General features: G+C 35.6%; 1 protein-coding gene across 6 annotated transcripts in view; it reads right to left on the reverse strand.

Moving 5' to 3' along the window:
• Window positions 1–21799, reverse strand: part of PRKD1 (protein kinase D1) — a 366404-nt gene that overhangs the window by 76273 nt on the left and 268332 nt on the right. For 3 of the 6 annotated variants that reach the window (XM_065548683.1, XM_005561008.4, XM_065548684.1), the window contains 3 exons: window positions 12336–12467; window positions 9945–10105; window positions 2834–2857 (listed from right to left, as the gene is read on the reverse strand). In XM_065548683.1, coding sequence (XP_065404755.1) covers window positions 2834–2857; window positions 9945–10105; window positions 12336–12467 — 317 coding nt within the window. Of the gene's footprint in view, window positions 1–2833; window positions 2858–7612; window positions 7689–9944; window positions 10106–12335; window positions 12468–21799 lie in introns of those variants that run through there. The other 3 variants (XM_005561009.4, XM_073998502.1, XM_073998503.1) reach the window with 2 other exon arrangements.

Consider the following 21799-nt stretch of genomic DNA (forward strand, 5'->3'; position numbering starts at 1 on the left):
TCACAAAAGTCATCCAATATCTTAAATTCTGCTTCATTTTCTACTTTGACTTCAGCTCTTTTACCTCAAGAAAAGATCATTCTCGTCAATCGCTTGACAAAAATATTATATTTAATCTGGCCGTGTTGATTTATTTTCAACATGTCTCCATATGGTTAAGTCTCTATATGGTAAGCAAATGAATGAAAATATGTCTTCTCCATGTTAAAAAATCAATATGGGAAAAGACATAAAAAACATACAGATCATAGATTGATGGAGGATAACAGTCACCATACATAAAGACTATAAACCAACAAGCAATTCAATGGAAAAAGGGAAAGGCAATTCACCACAGCTGAAACACAAATGGTCAATTAATGTATGAAAAGCCTTTATTCTCTCCAATAAAGATATATATAGTTAGGCACAGATTATATATATTTCAAATTAGCAGCGAGGAAAAGCCTTTTAAAATATTGACAACACCTGTTGTTGGGAAGCATCTAAGGAAATGGAAACTCTCATATACCATTTTTAGTAGAGTTAAAAATGTAAACTTTTACACTTTTGAATAACTATTTTTTTAAAAAAATAAAAGCAGTATAACCTATTTGGATTATAATAATATTATCTACTGACTCATTCAGTAAATAATTTTTATTTTTATTTTATTATTTTTTTGAGACAGTCTCACTCTATCACCCAGGCTGGAGTGCAGTGGCATAATCTCGGCTCAATGCAACCTCTGCCCCCCGGGTTCAAGCAATTCTCATGCCTCAGCTTCCTGAGTAGCCAGGATTACAGGTGTGTGACACCTGCATGGCTAATTTTTGTATGTTTTTAGGAGAGGCGGGGTTTCACCATGTTGACCACGCTGGTCTTGAACTCCTAGCCTCAAGTTATCTGCCTGCCTCGGCCTCCTAAAGTGCTAGGATTACAGGTGTGAGCCACTGTGCTTGGCCAAATAAATATTTACTCAGAATTAACTAATGCTTTTACAAATATGCAAAAAATACGTAGAGATGCTTATTTTTTGCATTATTTTCAAATTTAAAATGGAAACAGGAGGAGAGATTGGTTACATAAATCAATATATTTCATTGTAATATAATACCAGGAAGCTTATACAAAGACATATACTGTATTTACTTGTTGGTTTATGGTTTACCTATGCAAGCTCCATGAAGGCAGATAATTTATCTATTTTTGCATACTTGTGCACCTCAGGGTTACAGACATAAAAGTGTAAACTGACCAGGACATGCTGAACATGGAGCAATGGTCAGGTTTCTATAACCATTCTGCTACTTGCACAACTGTCACTAAGACATTTCTCTGAAGAAATTTTGGTCGAATTTTATGCATCAGTTTCTTCCAAGACATTTATAAAGAGAAAAGTCTGTTATCTTTTTGACAAACTAGACGTAAACAAAGTTCAAGAAAAATAGCTCATGCCGAAAACACATCTTATTTCCATCAGGAGCTAGCCTGTGAAGGCCTGGTTGCTTTTAATTTGTACGACTTGCACAGAAAATCAGACTAGTCTTCAGTCCTCCTTTATGCAATCTGTTCCCAACTGCAATGTGGGAGAAAGAAGTGAAAAATGTTTCCCGTCCTTCTTTGGCTTTATGCCCAAAGGATTATCTGAAGGGAAAGATACTAATTCACATTTAAAATTATGTCTAGAAGGCATTTTAAATTACAAACCAAATTTACAAGACTATAAAAATTACACTCACCTAGCTTTCACACTGGACTTATTCTAAGTAGGACACTTTTTGAATAAGAATGATTTTCCAAAAATAGAAATTTACTATTATTGAAGCAGATGTCTTCATCCTGTAGCTTATGAATCAGAAATCCTGACTCATCAATCTTAATTAACCCAGAACATGTTCTAGTTGTGTTTTCATTAGCTTCCTTTGTTAGAGTTACCTTAACAAATCCATCTTAGAATGCATACTAATAATAATATTTAAAATTTATAGTCCCACGAGGGAAAATAACAGTATGTCAACTCTCAATTGACCAAGATACAGAAATAAAAGACACTAAACATTCACAAGTCAACTGACCAAAACAAACCATCACAAGAAGAGCACTGTTGTATGCTCTAATACTTGACCTAAATACTTCTCCTCTATGTTCATATAATTCATTGCTTAAGATAGAAAAAAGGCCAATTTTGGAGGGGGGCTTAACTAAAACCTTTTTTGAAGGAAATTTGTGTCTTTTCCATATATAATTTCTGTCTCGATTGAGAGACTGACATTTCCATTTGTATACCATTTTTAAAAAACAATTAATAGATTGTGATAACACAAAAGGATGGAAAGATGCTTTATTGAAAAGGTAAGTTCAAGAACTGTAAATAAGCAGTTACAGCCATCTTTAGGCAATATACTGGGATGGCGTCCTCACTTTGGAGGCCTCTGTGGTACCTGGGATTAGGACATAGTTCCGATGTGCATGAGATTCATTTAACATAACGTCGTATAAGTGAGGGCTGATGTAGTCTTCTTTATTCTCAACGTGTCTGTTCAGTTTCATTAAAAAAACACCAATGTTATGAAATCAAGCAGTCACAGGGCAAAATTTGACCTGACAAACCTAATTCTATTACTCTAATGACTTCATTGGCCTTCAGCTTATTGGGACTGTGAAAAGTTAAACATAACCACAAAAGCAAGGAAAACCTGAGGGCTTTCTGTGGGTCAATGTGTTGAATTTTGAGCTAAACTTTGACCTGATTATTCTCATAAAGTCAACACAGACAATTGTCTGATGTCAGCCTAATATGCTGGTTTGAAAAAGATAGTGAAGCAAATTTCTAGTGCCAGGTAGTACCTACCTCAAAGCCAGGACTCACAGGAGACTGAAACATGAAGTTGTAAGAGCAAAAAGCAGGCAAAGGTGCAGAATCAAAGGAGAAAAAGACAGGAAAACGTTATTGGATGAAAGTAAAGCACATTATTCAATAATGTTTCATATAGGCATGTTTTAAAAGAAAAGCAAAATGTTATACTAATCAGTCTTTATAACTACAGAGAATCTGAGTTGGAAACTACATTTAATATTTAAATGGAACTATAGACACTAAGTAAAAATTGCAAAAATAGTTTACAGTTGTGAGTTGGTAGATGTTAAAAAAAAAAAAACAACTCTACTTGTCATGGTCTCAGTGATGAACGATGGTTCTTTCACCTTATTGAAAATAAATTACAGTCAAAATGAAGCATTTTTGACCTTTAAGTGAAAGATTAGATTTTCTTCACAATAATTCATATTCTCAATGGGAAAAGAAAGAAAAAGGTCATCAAAGTAATCAAATGATACAAAGTTGTTAGATGCTTGCAAGCAAGAATAAGCTGATGAATAATAAGTAGCAGTCAGTGGTTTCCAAACCTAGAAAGTCCAATAGCGGGTTAGAGTTTTAAGGAGAAAAGTATGTCTATGGTGTATTCTTTGTTCATTTTACAATCTTTGTTGCATATAATTATTTTCTATCTGATTCCATTCAAGGTTGAAATATAATTCAAAAGCAGTAAGGTTACTCTGAATGATTTTTTAAAAGACAAGAGGTAATATCAATGAAAAATATGACAGAGCTTAATTAAGTAGGTAACACTTAACTGGTAATTTAAATTGTATATGTTGTTTTTCATCTCTGTTCTCTCAAGCTTTTTTGGGGCAGCTCTATCTGATAACTAGAAACCAAATCAAAACTTCAATATAGTTCACTCTTTTTCTTAACAAAAATGCATGACTGAGCTTTGAAATGTGATTTTTTGCAGTGTTGAATAAAAGACCCCACATTGAGAAAAATCCTAGTATCTGTTTTTTTTTTTTTTTTTTTTGAATCCTCAGTCCTCATTTGAAATCTGCAGCTAACCCATTTTATCAGAAACTTTGGAAAGTCATGAGCATTTAGACTGAAGTTCTACCAAGACTGATTGGTTATCCAGTATTACCTGCTACAGGCTGGGTGCGGTGGCTGACGCCTGTAATCCCGGCACTTTGGGAGGCCAAGGCAGGGGGATCACGAGGTCAGGAGGTCAAGATCATCCTGGCTAACATGGTGAAACCCCACCTCTATTTAAAAATACAAAAAATTAGCCTGGCGTGGTGGCGGGCGCCTGTAGTCCCAGCTACTCAGAAGGCTGAGGCAAGAGAATGGAGTGAACCCAGCAGGTGGAGCTTGCAGTGAGCCAAGATTGTGCCACTGCACTCCAGCCTGGGTCACAGAGCGAGACTCTGTCTCGAAAAAAAATACAAAAAAAAATACCTGCCACATTTCTGGATTGACATGAAGCATGTGCAGAGCTCAAGGGCAACAACCACTCATTTGAAAATAACCAAACACGAGTTTCAGGGAAAAATTATAACCTTGTTTGCAGCTATTCTTAGGGCACATTCACATGCAGAAATGGCAAAGTTGGCTCTTTGGGAGAGGAAATCAATTTCTTCATTTCCAAAGTAAGATATTATCCTTGCCATCTACATATCTGATATCCAAAGTGTATGTATTTTCCCCAGTTAGCAGCCCTGAATATCTTTTTTCTGGGCTGTCATCACAATTCAGCTTCATTTTTGAAGCTCATATTTGAAGATGGTCTATGTAACATGCATTCATGTACTCATCCTTCTAAGTTATTGTTTCCCAGAGTGCATGCGTTTCCCACACAATATTAATGGGTTTTATGAGAAAAGGGTTCCATGCTGGAGTGGATTTAAGAACACTAATTTCAGCACTGTCAGACTTCTTAGACCCTTAATTATGCATAATAATTCCTAGGATGCCCAATATTTAGATGGACCAAGAAGCATTTCCTAATCTTATTTGACCAATATTTTTTTCAGAATATTTTATGGGGCCATTATTTTTAAGAAAAACTTTGAGAAACACAGAGACAGCTCTATCTTTTCATCTTGTTATCAAGTTAGAATCACCAGAAATGTCTATAAATCACCAAAGAAAAGAGAGCAACCTGTTTCATTCCTAATTTGTTGTAAATTATACCACAGTTTTGTTTTTGTTTGGTGATTCCCTTAAACGAAGGTCATATAATTACAGTTTTGTATCTGTGATGAAACTACTGTAGGTGACAATGTTTATTATGCAAATGAATACTAGAATGTATCCCAGGATGATGTGGCATATTACTTTTAATTTAGCACCCAAAGAATTTATTTCCAATTATTGAATAATGTAAATTTTATAGCTCCATTTTCTTTTAATTGACTGATGGGAATCTTATAACATAATGTATTAATTATTATGATATAACATTTCATTCTTTTCTCACATGACCTGTGTTGAAGAATCTCAATGACTTTATAACTTGCTATTTGGAGATCTATTGTTATTATCATTTTAAAACATTTTTACTGAGGTACAATTCATATGGAATAAAGTATACAACATTCTAGGTGTATAGCTTCATGAAGTTTTGCATGTGCATAAACCCATGTAACCTCTGCCCAGACCAAGATATATAATACTGCCAGCATCCTAGAAAGCTCCCTTCTGCTCCTTCCCAGTTGACATCCTACCTTAGTTTTATTTTGAAGTACCTTGCCATAAATTGGTTTTGCTTGATTTGAACTTCATATACTGGATTCATAACTATGTACCCTTTGTCTGACTTCTTTCTTTAAATATCATTTTGTGGGATTCAACAATGTTGTAGAGTGAATCAACAGTTCATTAATTCCATGGTTGTATCATTCATACAATCCATCGTATGACTACATCACTATTGGTTTCTAATTTTTAGCTATTATGCATAAAGATGTCAAAAACATCTTATAACATATCCTTCTGTCAAGAACTCTCTATATTTCTCTTGGATATATACCTGGAAGTAGAACTGGTGAGTCACGCCATATGCATGTGTTCAGCTTTACAAGATAACTGCCAACAAGTTTTCCAAAGTTGTTTGGGCCAATATACAATCCCAGTAGTAGTGTATGTACATTTAGTTGCTCAGTATCTTCCCCAGTACTTGTTATTAACAGGTGCTCTTTCAATGTCAGACATTCTGATGCAGACATAGGTCATTACAGACTTAACTTTACAGTCCTTGATAACTAATGATGTTAAGCACATTTTCATGTTTAATTGTCTACCTTGTAATGTGCTGGTTAAGTATATTGCTATATTTTAAATAATGTTGTCTGTCTTCTAACCTTTTTGTAAATGTTCTTTATGTGCTCTGTATATGAGTTTTTATATGATATATTGTATTGAAAATGTCTTCTCCCACTCACTTTTCTATTCTCTTAATGACATTTTGATTAAAATGATTTCTTAGTTTTAATGATACCCAATTTATCAATCTTTTTCCATTGTCATCAGTGATTTAAATCCTGTTTAAAAAAGGTTTTCCTACTCGAAGTTCTTATAGATATACTTTCTGTGTTACCTCCTAGAAGCTTCCTATCTACCTACAACTGATTTCGTGTATGGTATAAGATAGGGTCAAGATTCTTCTTTGCCATGTAGATATCCAATTGGTCACAGAAATGTTTGTTGAAAAGACCATTCGTTTCTCACAGCAGTTTTTCCCTTGTCATAAATCAGTTGGTCTGTGTATGCACATACTTTCTGGACTCTATTTCATCGGTTAATTTTTCTGTCTTTGTGTAACAGCACATTGCCTTAATACTTTATACTTAACTTTATGTAATGCTACCTTGTCTTTACTGCACCTCTATAATATGTTTGGCAATTCTCTGGTTTGTTCTACATCAGGGGTGCTCAACCTCAGTACTATTGACATTTTTGGGCTGGATACTTCTTCATTGTGGGAGGCTGCCCTGTGTATTGACCTCTCTGTAAGTGATCACTCAAATCCAATATCCTTGGTTCTCTTGGGCGCCTTCAAATAGTGTTTTGTTCTTTTATGTCGTATTTTATTCGGCTTTTATCATTGTCCCTCATGGGACAGTTTATCTGATTAAAGTTTTCCTTTATACCTAGGAATAGACCTTCTAGAACAGATTATTATATTGTAATAACTTTTTACCTAAGACTAACTCTTGCCTGGTGTGGGTTCAATTGGCTTTGACTTTTCCCAAATACCACAAGAACACATGTAAATAAAATAAAAAGATGAGTAAAACATATAGAAATAATAGAATCATCTAATACTAACTTCCTCTACAATTGCCCAAAAGTCCATAAAATTGATATAATTTGATAAATAAACTTACAAATAATGATACAGTGTATTAATGTGTTCCACTTAAGGATCCGCTGAGTGTTTCTTGTTTCCTTCTAATACTGATGATAGTTTACAAAAAAAAAAAAAATCCATGCCCACAGAACTGTTATAAATTGACCATAGTTTGGATTTTTTAAAAGATGGACTGCTTTATGGATGGCAAAATGGATAGTTTACTGCCAAAGTTGATGACAGTTGAAGTTTGTCATGTGATCTATGCTGTTATAATATTTTTTCTGTCTTAACGTTAGAGAAATCTGAGATTGAATTTCTGTGCCCAAATGGATAAACAAACAGAATTACCAATGTTGTAATCTGTATCTGAAAAAGGAATTTTATAGTCAAAATAGGTGATCATTTGTGGAAAATATAACTTTCTTATATATGAGAGAAAATATACTTACTATGGCAGATTTGCAAAATGGATGGTCTAGTGGCATTAATGAGCAATGCCGTCTTCACAAGGGTCAGGCCATCATTCTTTTTGGAAATGGAAATTATTCTTTAGTGTATATAGAACCCAAAGGTTTTACTATTATTGCCATAATATCACTTCTTATTAGGCACCCACTATAACTTTTAAACTATAGTTATTGGTGTTATTGGGTTGAAAAGGGACATAGGCATGATACTCCCAGTGTGCCTTGGTCGAACAGGGTGCTTTTGTTCCCATGTGGAGTGAAGACATGAAAGGGAACAAAGGCAACATGTAAATATGTGTCCTCCTCAAGGTGGGCCAATGTTTCCTACTTTCTCTGGGATTGGATAAAAACAGAGACAACCAGGCACCCCATAAGGACACAAAGGGCTTTGCTGTGTTTAAAACATGATTCTGAGAACCAGTGTGTCAAATAGTGTCACAAACATTACTTCCAAAGGCATTTCTCATTTAAAGTTTACCTGAAGGCATTTTATACAAGGTTATGAAAGCTTATGACTCCCATCCCAGTAGCTTTAAAAAGTGCCTTGTGGCTCCAATATTTTCTCACTTAGTAAACATCTGATTTGATCATAATTTTACAAGCATTCTTGACAGACACAGTTAAAGTCTAATTTTAAAAATATGTATTTATAAAATAGATTTTAAGTATTTTACCAAAAAATTTTAATTCACCATTTAATTTCAACATTTTATGTAATGTACCAAGTAATTCAGATAATTTAGTAGTTATTTAATTTGGTTACATAAAGCAATAAAATAAGTTGGTTTAAAAACACAAAAATCTGTGTTAAATTATACTTACATAAGCTAAATTAGATTTATATAGAAACCATACATTTATATACATATATGCATAATTTACAATTTTGTTTCTTAAACTTATTTTTAAACGTCTATCTTATAAACATCATGACTCACAGCAGCTATACTTAAAAGCAAGAGTAACTGCTGTAACTTGTAAAATCACTAATTGCGAAAATTCAAACTCAAAGAACTTCTGAGCTGAGAAGATGACACAGGATTATTTTAAAACACAGACTTTGACTTAAGCACCTTTCAGTAAGATTATCATAATTTCAATTAATAGAACTTTATGGAATAACATATGGTCACGCATACACATTCTGAATAGGTACGAAGTTATAATATGTTCTTCTAGTTATTGGTGAAATTTAGTACCTGCCTTCTCCAACTAGGTTCACTTAATGATGTACTGAAAACACAAAAAACTCCTAAAAGAGAGCCCTATAAAAGAGTATAGGATTTTCCTAATTATTAATATAATTCATTTGACTTATACTCCTGGCTTACGCTGTAAAAAAAATTTGGTGATATAAAGATCACGATCGCAAAAATTTTTTTCCAAACAGGTAATTTATATAACTTCTTATACTTTTTATAGATGTCTTCAGAATTTATTACCACTCTCCACTCCAAGAGGGATCTATTCAACCTAAATATTTTAGTATTTTCAAAATTTTTTTCCAATTGATTTTTACAATAACAGGATTATGAAGCATCATTGTAATATCCACTGGGAGATAGAAGGGGTAAATATGGGAAATTTAAATCCTCAAACTATTAGCCTATTTCAGAATGTGTTTTTATTTTAAATAATTCACATAATTACCACAATTTTTATTTTGTTTTGAATGTTTGGAAAATCCAAATTTAACTTTCTTAAAGAATATTAACCATATCCATAAGATGTGTGTGCATGTGGGGGGCGGGTGTATATATATACATCCACACACACAGTCTAAAGCTAATGGAAATATTTAAAGTGTTAAGTCCTAATTTTCTCACAGGACATATCAATCAGTTTTTGACAATAAGCCTGCGTGTATGCCAGTATGCCAAGCAATAAAGACATAAAGACTTTCATGGTTTCACAAGAGCAAATTTCAAGTTTCCTCTCAAAATAAATATTCAGCCATGCCACAGATTCCTCTAATAATCTTCAGAGAACATTTTGTATCTCTCTGGTTTCCAAATTTTGACAAGCGATGTTTTGCAACATTAACACATTAGTTCGTGCTGCTCTGGCCCTGTGACCACGATAAAACCTCACATATTTTACAATTTCCCTAAGCTCAGAGATAAAAGCAAACTCAAAACTGTTGGATATTTGATGAGGCACTGACCAGTCTACAGCACAAGCCCCGAAGAAACACTGTCATTAACACCCTGGCTGCATTCTCCCTCCTAGGGCCCTGTCTTGGATTGACATTGCTATCACATCATCCCACAGATTTCTCATGTAAATGGGGAAATGGGTAAACAGGAGGCCTTACCAGAAGGGGCTCATCAGGGGCACTGGTAGAGAGTTCAGCAGATGATGTGCGGATGGTGCTGAGCCCAGTGAGGGAAACATTCGAGAGTCTTCTCCGCCTCACACCACTGCAATTGTTGGGTATTTTAAATGCACATCTTTTATGGTAATTCAGACCACATCCTGGAAAGGGAAAATAAAAATTATTTTTGTTGAGCCATAAATTAAAAAGTGATTCCAATATTAGTGTAAAGTAGAATTTCAAAAAAATAGTACAGCTTCCGTTTTTCTTGAGGGTATCTGTAAATTCAAATTTTCTTTTGAATATTCTCTGATTTTTTTTCCCATTTGTTAATGGGTTTTGAATTCTGATCTTATTGCACAAGTTCAGGAACTATACTAGTTATCATTTTAAAAAAATGTTCTGTGATATAACAGAGTTAGGCTTTAAGGGATATAGAAATTAACTCAAATTAGATTATCTGAGCCACTTTTAGCTGCCACAAGTTCAAATGTGAGTGGACACATAAAGGAATATTAATCACAGCACATCACAAGTTTTAGACAACACTAATTTGAATCTGGGTCTCATAACTTGCTTGTCTACATGGCCTTGAACAAAGTTTTCACCTCAGTTTTCTCATCTCTAAAATGGAGGTAATTCTAAAACCTTGTAGAATTACTAAGAAGATATATAAAGTACCTCACATGCTGGTTTCCACATGGTAGGTGATCGATAATTGGAAACAGATTTCCCACCTAGGCAAGTGTCAGTGTCCTTTCAATATTTTTACTATTCATATTCCCCATGTAGCTGGAGGCCATTACTTAGAACACAGCAGTCCGGACAGACAAATTTTCATAAAACTACATTTTAGGCAGAGTTTCTTCCAGTTCATTGTCTCCTAGCTTCCCTCCTCACAGAGAGAAGTTCAAAAATTGCAGATAGCTTATTTGTAGGTTGTATAATAAATGCTCAGTTATATTTGTCAAAGTTCAAAGAGCTCTATCCCTGCCCTCCCAATCCAAAGAGAATAGAGTACATTTGCACAAGTTTTAAAGATTATATCATGGTGTCCTAGTACCTTGAATTGTGCGCTCAAAATGTTCTTTCCACATTATAATAAAACCATGTTGTTGGTGCAGAAATGCAGGTACATGTTCTAGTTCGCGACTCAACAGCTGAGTGAACTTAGATGGTTTAATTTCCCAAATCTCTGCTCATTTCAACAAATGTGTATTCAATGTCTACTATTCCAATTTCTGACTTACTTACTAGGCAAATTTTATTTTTAGTTGGCTGATAAAATATCGAGCACCATATAGGGGTGAAACATGTCCACATGATAAAGGAGAAAAGATGTGAGAATAAGGGCTCCCAGGTCAGACCAACTTTGTTCAAGACAGGAAACTTAAAGAAATGAACAGAAGACAATCCATGTACCCCTAAATGCCTGGAAGATACTTCCGAGGGAGATACTGCTACATTACTGTAGAGTGCACAACATAAGCAGATAGCTCCAGCACGCGTTATTTTTTATTTTTTACTATTTTATTAGCTTTAGGTGTACAAGTGGTTTTCAGTACATGAATGAATTATATAGTGGTAAAGTCTGGGCTTTTAGTGTAGATGTCACCCAAATAGTGTATGTTCATTGCACACAATAGGCAGTTTTTCATCCCTCAGCCACCTCTGAACCTCCTGCTTCTGATTCTCCAATGTCTATTACACCACACTCTATGCCCCTGTGTACCCACAGCTTAGCTTCCACTTAAAAATGAGAACACACAGAAATTGGTTTTTTGTTCCCGAGTTACTTCAGTTAGGATAATGGCCTCCAGTTCTATCCAAGTTGCTGCAAAAGACATTATTTTGTTCTTTTTCATGGCTGAGTAGTACTTCATGGTGTGTGTGTGTGTGTGTGTGTGTATATATATATATATAAAATGCATATTGTGAACTGTATTCACAATTGCAAAGGTATGTAATCAACCTAAGTGCCCATCAACCAATGAGTGGATACAGAGAATGTGGAGTGCATACACGCACACATACCAATGTATATACATGTTTGTATATATGTGTGTGTATGTATATGTGTATATATACATAGATCTATGTAAATAGGTGTATATATACATAGACTTATATATATAGGTGTATATATAGATAGATCTATGTATGCACACACACAAAAAAACCATATTTTCTCAACCGAGTAGATGAAAATAAATGTATATATATGCACATATATATGTGCGTATATATATGTATATATGTACCACATTTTCTTTATCCACTCATTGGTTGATGGGCACTTAGCTTTTACATGTCTTTGCAATTGTGAATTCTGCTGCGATAAACATAGGAGAACAGCACACATTTAACTTGCATGGGAAGAAAATAACTTACCCTCACATTTAAGACCTTGACGCACCAGCCCCCACAGCATTTCTCCACAGTGATCACAGAAAGCTGGAGCTCTGTATGAATGAACAAAGAGGGCGTGGGGACGAATCTGAAAGTCTTCAAAGGTGGCGGAAGCTGTAAAAATAGTGACGTTGAAAAGTAAATTGAATAGGCACTCTGATCTGTAAATAAAAAGTATGCAAGATAATAAATATGCCAGTACAGATATAACTCTCTAGCCAAAGTTAGGGAAGATAAGATGCAACAAAGCTTGCACTTTCAGCCATTAGACATTATTCCCAGCCACAGTTTTACAGTTGGTGGCACAGCAACCATCTCTCTTCTCCTCTTCCTGCTTGATCAAGTTTCAGACCACTTTAAAAATGGCCAAAAAACTAGCAGAAAGCATGAATGAAAGTATAAGTAAACCTGATTTACAAATATCTGATGATACTTAAAAAATATGTTACTTTTTATCTTACTTAAGTGAACCAGAAAGGTATTCAAAAATATTAATGAAAAGAAAAGTTGATGAATTGAATTCAGACAGATCTGAAAAATAGTACACTTGAGTATGACCATGAAGAAGTACATTACAGGGTCCAGCTGAAAGACAGATATAAAATATGAGTGGCTTCCTTATATAGGGATAGAGCTGTTTGAACTCTTGGGCAATGTATAATAACTAAGCATTTAAATCATGACTGAGCAACAACCAAGCAGCCACTTCACCAACATGCCAAAGAGAGGGATTTAATACATACACTGGTGAATTGCAGTCCATTCTGAGAAATACACCTTAATCAACCATATTCATGTTGTAGGGAACTTTTTGGTGTTGCTTACTGTTGCTTATTCTGTATGGTACTCATGCAGGATATTAAAATCCATTTTTATTACATTTTTCCATATGATATTTTTTATTATATTATAAAAGTGGTTTGTGCTTTTTTTGTTGTCAAGAAATAGAAAGGTATAGACAGCAGAAAGATTAGCTTTTTTCTCAACATCCTAATGGAAAGTGGTGGATCTTTCCAGACCTATGTGCATGCAGTAAGCCTGAGGTTGAGGCTGCACAGTATAGCACCTGGCAGTAAGAAGACCTGGGGGAAGCCTGACCTTTACTGGAGTGACATCTCAATAAGCACAAGCCTCAGTTTCTCATACCTAAAAAGAGACAGTCTGTCTGATGACGACTTCTCCATTCCCTTAAAATTTAAACTTCCATTAATGTAAGAACAGAACCATATGAACTTAATTTTGTAAGATTTTATTTTAAGATAATTTTGGGGAAAACTGAGGCCTTCAATATATTCCTTGTCTTCTGCTGTCCTTTCCTTTCCTCCTAAATTCAAATAAGTTTAGGAAGTTGCATATCACATTTCCCACTTCAAGATCCACAATATAATTGTCAATGCTTACTCCAAGTAGATCAGAAAAAAAACTATGGTTTGGGTACCAATCATCTACTTTGGTGGTTTGGTCAAAATGTGTCCAATTGGGAGAACGCTAAATTCTCTTTAAAATTGGTCTCTCATACTCATGTAGAAAATTTATTTTTAAAATATCAAAGAAAATAATCAAAGATAAAACTTTATGCCAATTCTTAACTTCTAGCTTCTCCCCTCAGTCCCAAAATCATCCCTCCAGACCAAACAACTATGACAATAATATGACAATGATTAGTTGAATAATTACTGTAGTATTCAAAATAAGCAACATTAGAATTTGACAATACGAATACCAAGCTGGATTCAGACATTTTTGGAATTAATGAGAAGGAATATAAATAATTAAACTAAAGATTTTCAGTGACACTCCCCCAATTTATGCCAGGTAATTTCTTTTTTATTTTTTGAAGAGGATTAACATTCATAAGCAGTTAGCACCCTTGACTTATGTTTAAATGCCATATTTCTAAAGTTCAATTTTAATATTCTCCTGTTAATTTTAGAATAATTAAATACATTTTAAAAATAAAACTACGCAGTGTGGTGAGGTTTTACATCCATTTGAAATCAAAGCACAACATCCATTCATTATGAATTTACCTGTTCTGCACCCTGGGGGAAATCAGCATTAGTTGAGAGTATGCATGCCATCTCGCCTAATCACAAAATTGCACTTCACAGATAATCACTTAGCACAGGAAAACAAAGTGAATGCTGTAATTCCATTTCATTTAAGTTTAGGAATCAAAATGGACAGATAAGAATAGGAATATTAAAGTGTCTAAAGATTCTAAGAGAGGAACAATGGGCTATCTGTTAGTCTGTCATAATCAATCAGCCAACCTAAATTAAAACCATATGACAGGGCAACAAACTAAACACAATAGGCCCCTTATACTGGTATTTGTGTCTCTCTGATTTGCTCTATTCACAGCCTATTGTTATACTCCAGTGTGCAAGAGAAGAGAAAATGACATGCTTTTCTTAGTCATTGAGCATTTGAAACAGGTAATTGAGCCAAAAACCCTAAGATAATCAGTTCTTTAATGGTTCATTATAAATTGTTGCACAAATGGAGTAAACTGTTTGGTTAGCAGTACAGAAGAAATAAGGCTTCTGAAGCAAAATAATCTCTGAAGGTCAAAATTATTTGCATAGTAAAATAAAATAATGTCAGATCTTCCAAGATTTTCAGTACTGTTTTTTAAAACTGGTAATTTTGTTAATGGGAGAAGCATAAACTCTTTCTGGCTATGACAAGTTGGGACTGATATAATGAGAGGAAATGCTTAAGCAATCTGTAAGGTAGTTATTATGCCTACCCCCATTTTACAGATGAGAAAACTGATACTCAGAAATTAAGGAGCTACACTAGGTAATACAGAATCTGAACTCAGGCAGTCCTGACACCAGAACCATATAAACTCTCTCAGCCACTATTACTCAACTTATATTTCTTTGAGTATTTAAACACTATGGATTATAAGCTGTACCTTTATTTTATGTATCACTGAAAAATATTTTTTAGAGAGTGCAATTAAATATGTATAAATCATAACCCCTTGTAACATGCATTATTATCTTATAACAATGTTGGGAAAATAAGAAGCCATGAAATAAAGTATACAAAAAATGTATCCAGTTCTCAAGATCAAAAATTCTTTTAGTATGCTTTTTGCATGAGCTCCATGTTTAGAAATCCTCCTTTCCAAACAAATTGAGGAACAGTAATTGGTTTTTCAACTTTTACAAAAGTCAATGGTAATGATACATAGGTGAGCTAACAGCCAACTGAAGCTTTGTGTCCACATGATAACATGTCACTACATTGAATTGATTAGTTTGTTCTGTTCCAAAGCAAAACACTTTGAAGTTTCCAAAAGCTGTGAAGCTTTATTGTGGGCAATTTTTATTTCTTTAGTGTCTAGAATATTGAAAATAGTTTCTGGATACCACTCCTATACAAAACCACATACTTGCCATTTTTTTTTTTTTTTTTTTTTTTTTTTTTTTTTTTTTTTTTTTTTTGAGACGGAGTCTCGCTCTGTCGCCCAGGCTGGAGTGCAGTGGCGCGATCTCGGCTCACTGCAAGCTCCGCCTCCCGGGTTCACGCCATTCTCCTGCCTCAGCCTCCCGAGTAGCTGGGACTACAGGCGCCCACAACCGCGTCCGGCTAATTTTTTGTATTTTTAGTAGAGACGGGGTTTCACCGTGGTCTCGATCTCCTGACCTTGTGATCCGCCCGCCTCGGCCTCCCAAAGTGCTGGGATTACAGGCGTGAGCCACCGCGCCCGGCCATACTTGCCATTTTTAAGGTATTCTGTAGATTAAAAACAAAACAAAACAAAACAATATTGGCTGGGCGCAGTGGCTCACGCCTGTGATCCCAACACTTTGGGAGGCCAAGGCAGACAGATCACCTGAGGTCAGGAGTTCGAGACCAGCCTGGTCAACATGGTAAAATCCCATCTCTACTAAAAATACAAAAATTAGCTGGGCATGGTGGCATGCACCTGTAATCCCAGCTACTCAGGAGGCTGAGGCAGGAGAATCACTTGAACCTGGGAGGCAGAGGTTGCAATGAACCAAGATCGCACCGCTGCACTCCAGGCTGGACAACAGAGTGAGACTCCGTCTCAAAAAACAAAAAACAAAAACAAAACAAAACAAAAAACCAACATGTGAAATGTGAGATTAATTTGAACAACGGTTGCATGAAGGGAGACTCTGATATAAAACTGGCTTGGAGAGACTGGGACCAACAGAGAAGCAGGAAAAAATGACCAGCCTTGGGGGTCGGCCATATCTTCTTTAAACTTCCTTTCATTCACCCATAAACACACATCACTGGTGGAATGATCACTACTCATAGTCAGTTTATTGCATTTGTGAATATCTCAAATTATTAGAAAGTTCTTTCTATTGAGGCCCTAATATACTTCTCTAACTTTTACTTACTAATTACAGTGCTAAAAGCAAGCCTTTAAAAATAAGGCATTTTTATGCATTTAAGTGAGCTCATGTAAGTAAAGCAGTCCTAATAATTTCAAGCTAACATAGTTTATTTATGTTATGTGTTATTAATATATCTAGAATCTACTAGGTAATATAGTATATGTTGAAAATAGAAAAAGGACTAAGGAACGATATCTGTAGTTGAGAGTTGAAAGTCAAAATGAGGATGACAGTTCCATGTATATTTATAATACCAAATGCAGGGATGGAACACAAGACAAAGGGTGGCTAAGTCTGTCTAGGTCTGTCAGGGAAAGTTTCATCCAAGAGAGGAATTGTACAGAATCCTGAAGGTTGAATAGTATTTTGAAAAGCAGAGAACAGGATAAAAGAGGGAACATTTCTATCTAGTCTGATTTTAACTATAAATAACATAGGATTGTCTGTATATTTCTTTATAGTTATTGTGGGTTCTTGACACTTTATCATCTTTGGTGCACTGTCAGGGTAATCAGTAAGAATGACTACAAATTGTCCATGAGGCAGGGAACTGAGAGATGACAACAGATCAATTCCACACTATTGTGACCCAGGTGTATGACGGTGCTTGTAAAATTAAGCTTGCACATGTCCATACTCCCTCCCCTCCACGCAATACACACATACCCAAACCCCAAGGTTGGTCATTTTTTCCTGCTTCTCTATTGGTCCCAGTCTTTCCAAGCCAGTTTTATTTCAGATTCTCCCTTCATGCAACCGTTGTTCAAATTAATCTCACATTTCACATTTTTGTTATACCTGAAAACATCCTCACAACTCTCCAACAACAAGAACATTCAATGAACTCCTGTAGAGGGACTTGCAATAACATCTTTCAGATGGGTGATGAAATGAAGGGCATCTCCATTTTTGACTTAACATCTGACCAGAAAATTGTTAGTGAGGTGCAATGATGGGAATTTGGGAGGCTGTGAGTATATCATCTCAGAGATCATAGTAGTCAAGAGAAAAAAATGTATTTAGATATGTTGACTAGGCAGCTCAGAAGTTTCTGGGAAGTTATTTCCTAAGTTTGTGGTTAGAGATTAAAAAAAAATATGGCTACAAGAGAAAAAGGTCTCACAAGCCAGACTGAGAACACAATAGCAAGTTGCCCTAATTAGGAAGAAAAGGGAGTGGTAACTAGATAAATGATGTGACTGCCCAGGGAACTGTCTGATAAGCTCAGGTTCACAAAAGTAAAGTATCAACAACAGAAGGAGCAGCACAGAGTCAGACTGAATGCAAGTAAGTGGCTCCAGCCAGAGAACCACCCTAGGAAGGCCAAAAGAAGGAAAAGCTGAAGCTTTTTAAAAGCTAAAAGAGAACAGAAGGGCTTTCAGCTGTGTGTTTCATGTGGCAAGAATGAAGCAGAGATAGGCCTCAAACACAGAAATAAATAGTTTAATGAAAACAGACAAAATAGAAAAAGCTATTCGATTATATTTTCGTTTTTATCTTTTCTAGAAAAATAGATCATCGTTAAACTAAAAGAAAAAAGATAAGAAGTAACATATCAAGAAGAAAAAAAAGTCTAGGATGGATGAGAAAGGGGCTTTAAAGAAATTATTTTCAATAGGCCCAAATGAATTATAGACGAGTACTTAAAAGCTTATTTTTAACTTTAAGTATCAGGAGAACCCGCTCCCGATGTTTAACATGGGTTTTTTTCCATTTCCTAAGTGTCTCGGCTGGGTTGAGAAATAAAGGGAACAAGCACAAGAGAGAGAAATTTAAAGTTGGATGTTGGGGGAGACATCACATGTCGGCAGGATCTGTGATGTTTCCCGAGCTGTAAAACCAGCAAGTTTTCATTAGCGATTTTCAAAAGGGGAGGGAGTGCACGAATAGGGTGTGGGTCACAGAGATCACATACTTCACAAGGTAATAAAATGTCACAAAGCAAATGGAGGCAAAGGAGATCACAGGACCACTGGATGAGGTGAAATTAAAATTGCTAATGAAGTTTTGGGCACGCATTGTCATTGATAACATCTTATCAGGAAACAGGGTTTGAGAGCAGATAACCTGTCTGACCACAATTTATTAGGTGGGAATTTTCCTCCACCTAATAAGCCTGGGAGCACTACAGGAGACCCGGGCTTATTTCATCCCTTCAACCATAAAAGACGGGACGCCTTAAAAGGGGCCATCTATAAGCCTACCTTCAGTGCACGTTCTCTTTCTCAGGGATGTTCCTTGCTGAGAAAAAGAATTCAGTGATGTTTCTCCTATTTGCATGCGGCCAGTTCAAAGTTACTTCTCTTGTTCCCTGAACATCGCAGTTATCCTGTTCTTTTTTTAAGATGCCCAGATTTCATATTGTTCAAACACACATGCTCTACAAACAATTTGTGCAGCTGATACAATCACAGGGTCCTGAGGCAACATTCACCCTCCTCAGTTTAAGAAGATGACGGGATTAAGAGATTTAAGTAAAGACAGGCATAGGACATCACAAGGATATTCACTGGGGAAGTGATAAGTGTCCATGAAATCTTCACAATTTATGTTCAGAGATTACAGAAAAGACAGGTGTAAGAAATTATAAAAGTATTAATTTGAGGAACTAATAAATGTCCATGAAATCTTCACAATTTATGTTCTTCTGCCCCGGCTTCAGCTGGTCCCTCCGTTCGGGGTCCCTAACTTCCTGCAACATTTAAGAAAACATCTATCTCAATATCCTAACAGAATGATGTTTGCTTAATGAAATTATTCTAAAGCCCTTTTGTAAGAAGAATAGAACATATTCTAATAAGAATAGAAAAATGTAACAAAAGTAAATAAATTCTGCTCTACTTGCTATTAAAATATTCTATAAAATGTTGATATTTTAAAATATGGGTGGCTGTGAAAGACAAAAGAGAGAGATCAGTAGGCTAGAATTAGTGACCCAGAAATCTACTCTATGTATATATCTAAAATATAAGTCTTCACGGAAATCAACGTCAAAGGTGGAGATATCATTTAAAAATAATTAACAAATTGGCCAGGCGCGGTGGCTCATGCCTGTAATCCCAGCATTTTGTGAGGCTGAGGCGGGCGGATCACGAGGTCTGGAGATCAAGACCATCCTGGCTAACACGGTGAAACCCCGTCTCTACTAAAATACAAAAAATTAGCTGGGCGCGGTGGCGGGTGCCTGTAGTCCCAGTTACTCGGGAGGCTGAGGCAGGAGAATGGCGTGAACCCGGGAGGCAGAGCTTGCAGTGAGCCAAGATTGTGCCACTGCACTCCAGCCTGGGTGACAGAGCGAGACTCTGTCTCAAAAAATAAAATAAAATAAAATAAAATAAAAAAAATAATTAACAATTAGTAACGATTAGCAATATAGGGGAAAATACTACTTGAAACAATATTTCCTCTCTTATACTAAAATAATTACCTGCTGACCAAAAAGTTAAATAAAAATATAAAATCATAGAAAACCTAGAAGAGAACAGAGTGAAATCTTATTTAATCTCTGGTGACAAGATGACTTAGAAACAGGAGGTCATAAATCTGCAGTGATGCAAGAAATCAAATGAGAAAGACTCATTAGCATGATCATGTAGGCACTACCGGTTGACTTGCCAAGGAGTCATATAATAGTCTCTTTAATTTAGCATAGTTAGAGTAGATTTATTTATAATAATTATATATTCTAGGTTGCAGAAATCTAATTATGCTTAATAACTCCAGGTATATAGAACATAATTACTAACATTCAAGGAGAGATCCCTAGGCAGTTTTGGATTCCAGACAAGCAGGTAACAAGGCCTATGTTCTATTATGAAAATTAAGAAAGTTAACATGTATTTACTTCTCAGAAAAAAAAAGAAATTATTTTTTTCATTTTTTAAAACCAGAAGGATGCACCGGGACAGCAGGAGTGTTTGATGGCAGGGCTAAAGCCTTGCTCAAGAAATAGCTTAGGATCTACTCATGAACCCACAGAGCTGTTACAGTTAACACGTGAACGATCCTTTAGTTCTTTTCTAGGCAACTGAGCTCTATGGCTGCTGCAAAACATCTGCTTGAGAAGCAGCAATGCCTCCTGCCAGGAAGATGTTGCTTGAATAAAACAGATACAAAATATACACAGTTATTATCTGTCCATTAAAATAAATAAATTTATTTTTAAAAGCTTTATAAAAAATAAAGTTATTTTTACAAAATGGAGCCTTATGTAGCTAAAGGACGAGAGAGCTATAAAATGGGATTATTTTATGCCATCTACCTCCATACTGAGTTGGCCAAGGATACTCTCCTCAACATACTTTTTCTCCAGCCATTTCTAAGAATGCTTCACTGTCTTTCACATCAATCTCTCCCTCTGTTTTGCATACACACTTCTCAGGTAGCCACGTCCCACCCGACCCACATCTCAGCTCAGTGTCACCTATTCTGGGATATGCCTACCCCCACCTGCAGAAGACTGCCCTCTTCTCTGTTTCATAGCGTCCTGGACACTTCTGTCATAAAATGTATCACTGAATATTGCCACCCCTTAATTGTTTATTTGTTCACACATAGCATTACACATTGCAAGACCACAACTTCTCAAACTGCGCATGCACATAAAAAAGTGATTAATTCTCATAAACATGTTGCTTCCCTGCAGTTCTAAGGCTCTACATTTTATTTAAGTCTCAGTAATCAGTAAATACAGTATTTCAAGTTCAAAAGTAAAGTCCATCAGAATAATATCTTGGATCACATTTTTAAAAGTGTCTAGCATTGCCTTCCAGAGATGTTTTGGCTAGTACCTTGTTATTCTAAGTGCAATATGGTGTCAGTAGTGATAAAAAGCACGGACAGAGTGCCAGGGAAGACCTGGGCTCTGATCCTGGTCACAGCAAATGCATGACCTGGGGGAAGTTACTTCACCTCTCTGAACCTCAGTGTCCTTTTCTATAAAACAGGCTTCGTGTAATGAATCTCACTGGATTATAAGGAGGATATAAAGTAATTAGTATCATCCTTAGCATACTAGTGGGAGCTGTCACAAAGAGTTCTTAGCACAAGGATGTAGTATAT

Source organism: Macaca fascicularis, chromosome 7, assembly GCF_037993035.2.
Source record: "Macaca fascicularis isolate 582-1 chromosome 7, T2T-MFA8v1.1".
Taxonomy (NCBI): domain Eukaryota; kingdom Metazoa; phylum Chordata; class Mammalia; order Primates; family Cercopithecidae; genus Macaca; species Macaca fascicularis.